Genomic DNA, 11,293 nt, shown 5'->3' on the forward strand with positions numbered 1-11,293 from the left:
CATTAAAGTGCCTCGGAAATATTCAGAAAATGTTCATAAAGTATGCAAAGCTACGTAGAAGTTCACCCGCAGGAAGTAAAAGGGAGATGATGTTCACATGTCTGGCAAAACCCGGAAGTAATTAAAAGAGAGGCACATATACCTGGAGCCCCGCCTCTCTTCTCAGGTATGTGGAAGGCGTTTATGCACAAAAGCCTATCCCCTCCAGAATATCAGTGGGGAAGAGACAAGGAGCAATTGTGAGAAAAGGGGTGTCAGCAGCTAACACACACAGTTGAAAATTATGGGCACTAATGAGAGAGGACACAGCAGCCCATGGCCTAATCTAGGCAGGGAATGCCAATTTGACTTTCTTTCCCCTTGTTTCCTTATGACTAATCTACTCGTTGGCACTTGCAGGGTGCCTGGCTGGATCTGAGTTGCAAGGTAAGGACTGGTTTTGGAGTCTTGATGAAGTTTTAGAGCTTTGTAAGAGGGACCGGAATTCGGAGAGGAAGGATTCTTCCTGAAATCCCCTGCCTGGCTGTTATATTTAAGAGTTGCACATGGGCTCTTTTGAAAGTGTATTTTTCTTCTATTCATACCTCAGGAGGACACTTGTGGGATCCGTGTCCTATATAGCACCATCCTGCCCTATTTTTCAGTATAAAAATAGAGTGGCCCATTTGCATTGTTGGTACTGTTTCCATGTCTTGTATGCACCATAGGATCCCTCCTAGGGAGTATCTAAATTAGGGCAATCACTCAGGAATTTATGAGAAAAAAAGAGAATGGATTTCAAAAAGTTTCAGAAAGAAACTGAGACCCAAAGGGAATCCTCCAGAGTCTTTGGTATCTTTGCCACCATACTCCTTTAGATGCTTCAGCACACTGTTCTAAACAACAAAGGCTCTCCTCTCCTTTATTGCTGGGACATGGGAGGGCAACGGCAGCAAAGGTTTAAATTAGAAAGTTACATACATCTACCCTTCCTTATCGTTGATTCTTAGTCAACTTATTGTCACTTACTGCATCCCTCATATCCCAATTCTTTTTCTCCTAGCCTTTTGCAGGCACCTGGATATTGAGTGACTTCAGAGAGTGGGGAGCAACAGATTACAGACTTGGGGCGTGGGTGAGAATGAGTAGGCCAAGAGAGGTCACACGAACTCTCTATAGGGAGAGACTCTGAACCAGCAGTGCCCTAAGGACCAAAATGAAACGCATGATAGTGTTCAGGCAGAGCTGTGAGCTACGTAGGGGTGCGGGCCCTCTGACAGGGGCATCTGGTTATCCAGAATGCCAAGAGAACCCAGCACTCTGTTGCCATATTATTCTGTGGGGAAACCAAGTATTCCTCAAGTCCTGGGAGGGCCAGGAAGGATTTTTTAGCAACAGACACCCAAGTTCCTAGAGCCCAGGAGGAACACACTTGGCACTGAGTGCTCCCCCACCAAGGTGCCCTCTTTCGGCTCAATTCAGCATCAAAGCTTGGCTGTGCCCCTATGGCTGGCATGCTGACCCAGCACAGGAGGCCACAGCTGCAAGGGCATAGGCTCATCCCTCTAGACTTCAGTGTCCAAGCAGAACTGGATATCCTAGCTCAGCATCCAGGTCACAGCAAAGACGGCCCAGGAGGCCCAGGAGGCCCAGGAGGCACAGGAGAGACGTCAATCAGGGAACACAGAGCAAGAACCTTCAGTGTCACCAGAAGCAAGGTTACTGTACCTTAGGCAAAAGCCTCAAGGCAGAGGAGAGAAACAGAACTGCTCCCACTCCCCAAGGTAACCCTCTAATGTCAGAGACAGAGGAGGAAGGCCCCCCAGCTATGTGTCCCCATGGCAGGCATTGCTTAGTGTGGGACTTCAACCCCTCCATCTGTTCAAGCCCTCAGGCTTCTCACACTGGCTGAGCAAATGTGGGACACAGGTGACATCTTTCTTGCTCTTTTCTACCCACAGTTGCTACAAAGCAAAACGTCTTCCACCTCCTGAACAGGGGCCTTGCCATTTATGGGAATCTATATTTCAGGTATAAACACCCTGCTCCCCATTTTAATACCTCTTCTTTCTCCCTGTCCAACCTCAACCCACAGTGGTTTTAAACCCACTCCGAGACCAGCCTGAGCTACCCCCTTTTCCCACCCCCCAGTCAGGAAAAAGGGAAGGAAAAGAAAAACTCAGAAACCTGAAGGTTGTTTGGAATTTATTCTCTTAAATAAAAATGGTAACATTTGTTTAAAAAAAATTAAAAGCACAACACCTTAGTTTCACAGTAACCACAAAAACAAAGTTACACAATTAAATAAAAAGAAACTCACAAAGAAACACGCCCAAAACTCACAACAGCACAGGTTAAAAACAAGGGCAAAATAAAGGCCTCAGGGAAGGCCAGAGGTGGACAGAGGATGCATTCCTGGGCACAGCTTGTCTTCCCTGTTCCAGCTTCTTTGTATCACTGCTGTGGGAACCAGGCTTGCCGCCTGGCTCCTGCCCCCACCCTTCCCTCTAACTCCCAGCTGAATGCCCAGGAAAAAAGGTAACCCCTAATTCACCCGACAGGCTTTCAAGGCCACACTGGGGCCCCTTTTAGGAGGTTCCACTGTCCTACAGAGATACACTGAAAACCAAGAGACAGCAGCAAGTTGCAATAACTAGCCCAGTGGAACCAGAATACGAGCCTGAAAGTAAGACGGAGGCAAAGTGGGGTGTTTGGTTCTCTGTGGTATTCCACGAGCAACAGAACCCCTGCTTTCCTAGTTTGCTCTTCAATCAACTTTCTGAAATTGGAGTGTATACTGCCCATTTTCTGAGCTACCCACCCCTCAAGTCTCTACCTCCACAGGTATGGTGGCTGCTCTGTCCCCTCCCAGTCCTGACCAGAGCACTGAACCAGGCCAGTGGCGTGCCTCTCAAATGTACAATGCCTTGGTTTTTAGAACTAAGGAACAAGAAGCTTTAGAAACAGCTTCATTATTATTGTTATTATTATTTAGTCACGATATGTAAATATCTACTCATATGTATGAAATTAAACCTATATAAATAGATATGTTTATATAAATATCCACATATCATCATCCATAATGACTCTTGGGGTAAGACTGGGAAGTTAAGCTGGATTGCAAAATCTCTGCTCTACTAATAGGTTTTCCAGAAATGCCTCTAAGGGATTTATATGGGAAGCAGTGAGATTTCCTAACTTCCTCCTGCCAGATAAGAACCCCAGGATACACTGGAATCCCTTGTACAGGGTAGCCATTCCAGCTGGTGTGTGAAATACCTTCATTTACTAATGCCCATTCAGCATCCAAACTATGGAAGCTAATGGTGATCACGCAAAGGGTGTCTGGGGACAGGGAGCAGGCATCTGCCATGTATTACTCTGCTAGGTAGCTTTTTAAATTAAGATCACCTTTTCCATAAGACAAGATGGAACACAAAAGTTTCTCCCATCCCATCTCTGTTGCCTATACTAGAAGAAAAGCTCTTCTGTTTTTGTTACGATACCCCATTGTCTTTATGTAACGGAGACAAAAAAAGGGATCTCCAAAACCTGCAATTCAGGGTCTTATATCCAAGAGGATAAGATCCCATTTGGGGTTTTTCTTTCTCTGCCTGTTGTTGTCCAAACTTTTCCTGAAGTCAGGGTGGAACTATGAGGCCCAGGTAAGAAAATCCGTCCCAGGTCCACTAATCTGTAGCAGTAAATATAAGAAGCTTAGAAACAAAGTATTTACAGATTTTGAGAAGAGAAAAGAGAGTTTGTATATTAAAAGCACATTCAAACAAAAATGCTGTAAACAATGTCCTCCAAACACTGAATTAGGCAGCAGTTACAGATTAGGTTACCAGACAACCAGACAACACTATAGAGCAGGCCTAGAGTCTTTTTAACTTGTGGGTTGTGTTTGATTTTTTTTTGGCAATAGCACTAATTTTGGCATATGGGGGAAAGAACAGAAAGAAGAAGAGGGAAATGCCACAGAATAAAGAGGAGGTGCAGAGCAAAAGCACAGCAAAGTGAAGTGCCAGCTACAGTCATAGCTTTACCAGCTCTGCCTCCTGAGGGATGGTTTATTTATACATAGCAGAATCAAGTTCATCATTTACAACTTTTTTTTTTGTCTAGAGTGCAGCAGAGAAGACGTACCATGGATCTGGGTTAATGACTATTATCTACGACACACATTCAAGAGCGCTGTCAAACACCTGAGTTTTTCTGAAGCTTTCAAAAGGAAATTCTAGTTAATCAATCAAAGCTTTAGTTTGGGATTTAAAGAAGGAAATCCCTATAGAAGGAGAAAAAGCTATTTCATGCCAACGATAAAATACCACCCATAATTCTGTTCCTTTTCTACAGAGGCTAGCAAAAATTAGATACTTCACAGGAAAAGTGCTGGTACTTAGGAGCGTGTTCAGGCTCACAGCTGTCATTTCCAAAAGTTTAAGTGACCAGAGGTGGATACAGACTGAATCTCATTGGCCCTAAGCCCTGGCCTTCCTGCTGCCTAGAAGGTTACTTAAACTGGGGGACAGTGCCTGTCCCGTTCACCTAGGGGTTCGAGTGGTGTGTGACACATTTGGGATGCCACATCTTGTACCCCTTGTGTGATCACAGGTGAGTCATCTTCAGAATCAAGAACCATGGGGACAGATACATCTTCAGGGCCTTTTTTTTTTTTTTAATTCTTTAAGGACATTGACAACTCTCAACTCTCTCTGCTTTGTAGAGTGTTCTTCTCCTTCTCCATGGAATGCTTAATTCTCTACAATTCATAAAAACCCGAAATCCATTATGCTTTCAAATCAGACGATAAGAATGGCAACCAGATGGGAAAGTGAACAAGCCCAGGTTTCTCAAGAACAACCTGAAGTTCATTGTGTTTAATTCTTTTTAAAGAATGTTCTGTACTCTATTCCTAAAAAGAATTTCATTTCTTTGAGCTGTTTTACCGAGTAGCCAAATTCCTTGGGAAATCCCTCTCGTATGGAAAAAAGCCCAAACTTGATAAGGTGGTACTCTCACCTGAATGCAGAGCCCAAGCCTCTGTCTAGATCCCTTTGAGTTCTCTCCGGCAGCGGTTCCCCCAGTGCTCTGCAAAGGGCTTTTATTACTTCATGAGAGACAGATTATAAAGGGTTTCGAGGCTATAGATGGTTCCAGTCATTCATGGCTTAAACATTTAACAAAATGTTGGTACGACCTGCAGGGCACTTAAAAAAGAGCTTCCTCAGATTATAAGGGTACACACAGTAGAGGAGACTAATCCAGGTGGGGTTTCACTGCACCCCGGGGGTACTACTCAGCCTCTGGCATGTTCTCCCTCTGTCAGAATGCACACCATGAGATTCATATTAGTTCTTAAGCACGGGGAAAGGGCAACTCTGGGAACTTTTCATCTGAAGGCCAAGTGGGTAATAATTCTCTTTTCCCATGATGGAAATTCTAACACCAACTCCTCCTCCATAGTTTCTGGCATAAGCCAATAATCTTTAGTTTTTACATGGTAATTTTTATGAGTTTGTAAATGGTTGCTTTAGATATATTTGCTTTGAATGAGAGGAAATGTGTAATAGACAGAAACATGGCCCTGTTGACTTCCTCTTTCACCAGACAGCGACCCTGGGTGGTGAACAATGTGGGCTGCACTGAGGGCATCAGGACTACTAAGCAATTTGTGGACCTGTCTCACAGGCTAGTTTAACATGGAACAGAGAGAAAGGCAATTTTAAGGAAAAAATAAATCCATAATTCTTCACAACAAGCTTAGTGTCCATGAACCCTTCCTAAGCCCTGCCCTGCTAAGATGAGAATACATGTGTTTTTAGAGGTAGAAATGGTGTCATTCACCTCCTGACACAAAGAAATGGTTAGTGAAAATGGGACAAATTAGGGCTTCATCCCAAAGTGATCAGGACAGGGCATGTCCTTTTGTGGTTATAGGTCAAAGAGAAGAGAAGGGTCAGTTCACTTAGACACCTATAATAGGGAATGAGATGCAAGAATTTCAAGTTCAGGTAAATAAATGCAAATGTAGATCATGGGGCCTTATCACAATTCCATGCTCTGTTAAGAGTCCCAAACTAGAACTACAGGTAGGCTCTGTAACTCTGAATTCTCACCTGGGTCAGTGATAAAAGCAGCATGCTCTGAATTCCTGATTACCTAGACAGAGCCTAGACCATCCACCCCCATGTGTTTGATGGAGGTGGGCAGGCCCCAAGGCTATAGCAATATTTTGATACAGAGTAGACATTACTGAAGCCTGGGTGATAACGCTTACCAGAAGGTGCCCCTACTGGCTCACAGTCTGCCAGTGAAACTCCCCTCTTATTTGTACCAGCACCTCCGACAGGCCATAGAGAAAGGGGACTCCGAATGCAAGCAGCTGGCACATGAAAAAGGAGTCCAAGGGGTTTTGGGCCACTTGATGCCCAATTGAAGAAATGTTGCTTTGGAGGTGCTGGCTCATCCCCCTGGCCTTGTCACACAGGCCGAGCGAGTGACGCGCCACCCAGCCAAACAAGGAAGTGAGGCTACCTGGAGTTCTCTCAGCAGGGCTGGTGATGGTGCTGGCCCGTCCATTTGCATCTGCAGTAGGGCCATCCTGCAGGGGTCCTCTGGCCTCCTAGGAAAGTTGGCAAGAAAAAGAAGAGTGACTAACTGAAACACTCAAATCTCAGGAGGCAATGATACCTGCCTGGCTAACTTGCTGCTTTCACCAATCAACCCAGAGATGTATTCCTCACAAGTAAGTCTTTCTTTTAAAACAAACAAACAAACAAACAACAACAACAACAACAACAAAAACAGAACATATTTCATGTGGAAGTCACCAAAAGTTAAAATCTAGCTCGACTCTAGTATACCTTTTTCTACGAATCCCTCTGTAGTCAACAGGAGACCTCCCAAGGAAGGTCTCGCCCTGTTAAGGTGACATCACAGAGTAAAGAGAATTCCCACTTTGCCTTGACAAGGGCAAAGGATGGAGCAAGTTATTCTCATTAAAAGAGAGAGAGAGACAGAGAGAGAAAGAAAAAGATTCTTAGATCTAAGTAGTTCACACAATAAAGAGTGAAATCAATTGTCAGGCAGAGCCAAGTTTACAGCCAAGTTCCTTTTCAGGGTGTCCTTTCTCAGAGAGATGCTTCTTTACAAAGGCAGAAGTCTTCCTTTACACAGAGTGAGCAAAAGGGAGAGTCTGACAGTCTCTCAAATCCAACTCAGGTGGTGGATGGAAAATACCTTAGTGAAATGCAGCATTAGATTATGCTTGAGAAGTTGGTTCTCTCCCCATCAACTGCGACCATCTCTCAGGCCCTTCCCACCCACAAGAGAGGAAATTCGGTGGCCAATCAGCAGGCCCTGCCGGCCACATCCAGACCTGTCACAACACTGAAATGGTGCCTGCTGCTTCTCCCCTATTTAGAGATGGGTCACCATTACCTTTCCAGACAGAGGAGTCACTGCTGGTCTCTTCCTCTGTGTGGAGCCAGAGAGTCGGTAACAGTAGTGTGGTTTGCAGTAGAATTTACCTGCAGGTAGCAAGAGGCAGGGGAAAAGGGAGTGAGCGAAACTCTGTAATTTTGAACTTGACTCCCTGGTCTTCATACACTTTTCTCCATCTCCTCTGGCCTCAGGGAACCATCACTACCACTCAGGCCTTTCCCAGGCCCAGGCTTCTCATCCAGGGAGGCCACACCCTCCCTATACACTTTGAACAGCCTTCCTCTCCCCTTTGCCTGAAAGGGAGGGGGTTCCTTTGGATATGTGAAGGCCATTGAGCCATCATTGCCCAATCAGTGCCCAGAGCAAAGATGTAGGGCTTACATGGCAGGGCCAGCAAACAAAGTGGCAGTGTATGCAGAACAAAGATATAGTCACATGAAAAGCTGGGAGTAGCATTTCTAGGGAAACCAAGAATGAATACAAGTGCAGAGTGGAGGCGTGAAGGCTACAGGGTCGGGTAGCATTGAACATTGACTCTGACAGAATCCCTCTGCTGCTCCCTTCTCCTGTAGCCACCACAAGCTAGTGCTGGTCAAACTGCAGCTCATGACCCCTTAGTGGGTCAAGATCAGCATTCAGATACAACACAAAACAAAACCAAAAAATCCTGCAATGGACTATGAATAGAATGAAAGAGAATAAAATAGAATAAAAAGCATTAGAGTACACAGTACATAAGTGGAGTTTGTTTCTTACAACCTCTGTCTATATGTGTCCCATACTGGGTCCTAATATGATATGTATTTCCTACTGCAGGTATGGTAAAAAGTTTGTAAAACACTGATCTTGGCTTTTCCTATGACACTGATATTGGGATCCAGTCACAAAGGTCATTTTTTTTCTGACTCATCATTACTCCCACTTAAAAAGTCAATGCTTTAGAAATTAAAGGATAGACCCTATTATAGAAACTGTTGAAACAGGAGACAACTGATATCACAGAAACAAAAGGCCACCAAAAAGGAAAGGACAAAAAGGAGGGAAGCCCAGAAGAGTAAAGGGGAGGGGACACACAACTGATTACGACTGATATCATAGAAACAGAAAGGATCATGAAAAATTACTATGAACAGTTATACGCCAACAAGCTGGATAACCTAGAAGAAATGAATAAATTTCTAGAAACATACAACCTACTACACCAAGACTAAGTCATAAAGAAATAGAAAATCTGAATAGACCAATATCGAGTAAGGATGTTAGGTAGCTAGTCAGAAGTGAGTGACAAGGGGAACAAAGGAAGAGGGGCCTAGAGACTGCCCAAAGAACACCCCAATGGTAGTAGAATTCTGGGTAAGCACATGTGCACTAGCACTAGGCAAAGTTATATAGCAGCCAGGTGTCAATCAAAATGACCTCACTTGCCAATCACCTAGGAATGCCTTTGGAACCACCCATCATGGCCCAAATATAAGGCAGATATTCTCATTTCTGGGCCCTTTTTGCCCTTCTGGGTTCTCTCCCTTCTTGGTGGACTTTTTGTCCTTTTGTAGCAATTTTGGCCCCTTTGTGTTGGTTACAGCACTGGGACATACTCTGTCTTTCTCTATGTGCCTCCTTGGGGTATTGTCTTTCTAAAAAATATTTTTATTAAAACCATTAAATCTCAATGACCTGTGATTCTTCATTGCCGTCATTTAAGGAAGAACCAAGGAAAAATGCTAACTATAGGTCTGCACTGTCATCATCTCTCTCCTTCCTGGCCTGACGTTTGGGGGGCACCAAACTCTGATTGGCCCCAACAGTGACAAGGAGATTGAATCAGTAAACAAAACCTTCCCCAAGCAGAAAAGCCCAGGACTAGATGGTTTCACTGGTGAATTCTAACAAACATTTAAAGAAGAATTAACAGCGAGCCTTCTCACTTTTCCAAAACAAATGAACAGGAGGGTACACTTCCAAACTCATTTTACTGAACCAAGACTATACTGATACCAAAGCCAGGTAAGAAAACTACAAGAAAAGAACATTACAGACCAATATCCCTGATGACTATAGATGCAAAAATTCTCAACAAAATATTAGCAAACAGAATTTAACAGTACATTAAAAGGATCATTCACCATAATAAACTGCGGTTTATCCCTGGGATGCAAGGATGATTCGACATAAGCAAATCAATAAATGTGATACACTACATTAATAGAATGAAAGATAAAAATCATATCATCATCTCATTAGATGCAGAAAAAGCATTTAACAAAGTACAACATCCTTTCATGATAAAAATGCTCAACAAATTGGGTAAAGTAGTAATGTACCTCAACATAATAAAGGCCATATATGACAAATCCACAGTGAACATCATATTCAATGATGAAAGGTTGAAAGGTTTACCTCTAAGATCAGGAATAAGAAAAGGGTGCTCACTTTCACCACTCCTATTCAACATAGTACTAGAAGTCTTAGCCAGAACAATCAGATAAGAAAAAGAGGCATCCAAATAGAAAAGGAAGAAGTAATACTGTCTTTATTTGCAGATGATATGATCTTATATATAGAAAACTCTAAGGACTTCACCAAAAATCTTCTAGAACTAATCAACAAATTCAGTAAGTTGCAGGATATAAAATCAACATACATAAAACAGTTGTGTTTCTACACACTAACAAAATATGTGAAAAAGAAATAAAGAAAACAAACCCATTCATAGTAGTATCAAAAACAATAAAATACTTAGGAATAAATCTAACCAAGAAGGTGAAACAACCGTATACTGAAAAATACAAGACACTGAAGGAAGAAATTGAAGAAGACACAAATAAATGGAAAGATATCCCAAGTTCATGGAATGGAAGAATGAATGTTATTAAAATGTCCATATAACCCAAAGCCATCTATAGATTCAATTCGATCCCTATTACAAAATGAAAAAACAATCCTAAAATTTACATGGAACCACAAAAAATTCCTGAATAGCCAAAGCAATCCTGAGAAAGAACAACAAAGCCGGAGCCATCATATTCCTGGCTATAGTAATCAAAACAGTATGATACTGGCATAAAAACAAACACATAAATCAATGGAATAGAAAGCCCAGAAATAAATCCACATGTATACAATCAACTAATATTTGACAAAGGAGCCAAGAATACTCAATGAGGAAAAGAGAGTCTCTTCAATAAATGGTGCTTATTTTTCTACAAGGGAAGTTGAGTCGTGGGTTATTTTTTTGATCTTGGATACAATCTCCTTTTACAATCTATAATAAACTATTTCAATTTTAATTCTGGCCAAGATAAAATATAATCGGGGAAAAATAAAATATATTAGTGCTTGGATCATATACTACCTTCTTATCTGTTCTGCATCTTTTTAATTTTTTTAATTTTTAAAATTTTTAATTAGTTTCAAGTATAAAGTACATTGGTTAGACATCTATATAGTTTATAAAATGGTCCCCCTCAATTGCTTCCTCTCACCCCTGACCCTCCGCCTAGCCAACGTATTCATTCAAATTGCATTCCTTATGCTGCACTCCCCATCCTCATGTCCATCCATCAGCTACTAATTTGTACTTCTTTAACCCTTCACCCCATTCTCCCAGGTCCCCAAAACTCCCTCCTCTCTGTCCATTACCAAACTGTCCATTATATTTGTGAGTCTGTTTTGATAGTTTGTTCTTTATATTCCTTAGATTCCACATATAAGTGAAATCATATAGTGTTTACCTTTCTCTGACTTCTAGGTCCATCAAAGCAATATCTTTTTCCATCCCCTTCCTTTTAGTGTGTGTCTTTTAATCTGAAGTGAGTCTCTTATAGGCAACATGTAGGGGTCTTGTTTTCCTTTCCATTCATCC

The 11,293-nt window shown here is 42.4% G+C and overlaps 1 protein-coding gene across 1 annotated transcript in view; it reads right to left on the bottom strand.

The window, feature by feature from the left end:
• The window catches only part of MICAL3 (microtubule associated monooxygenase, calponin and LIM domain containing 3), a 188,923-nt gene that overhangs the window by 68,441 nt on the left and 109,189 nt on the right, over positions 1 to 11,293 (bottom strand). The window contains exons 18-19 of the mRNA XM_025041083.1: positions 7,429 to 7,517; positions 6,523 to 6,610 (exon numbers count right to left, since the gene is read on the bottom strand). Of these exons, the coding sequence (XP_024896851.1) occupies positions 6,523 to 6,610; positions 7,429 to 7,517 (177 nt within the window). The remainder of the gene's footprint in view (positions 1 to 6,522; positions 6,611 to 7,428; positions 7,518 to 11,293) is intronic.

Source organism: Pteropus alecto, unplaced genomic scaffold, assembly GCF_000325575.1.
Source record: "Pteropus alecto unplaced genomic scaffold, ASM32557v1 scaffold76, whole genome shotgun sequence".
Classification (NCBI taxonomy): domain Eukaryota; kingdom Metazoa; phylum Chordata; class Mammalia; order Chiroptera; family Pteropodidae; genus Pteropus; species Pteropus alecto.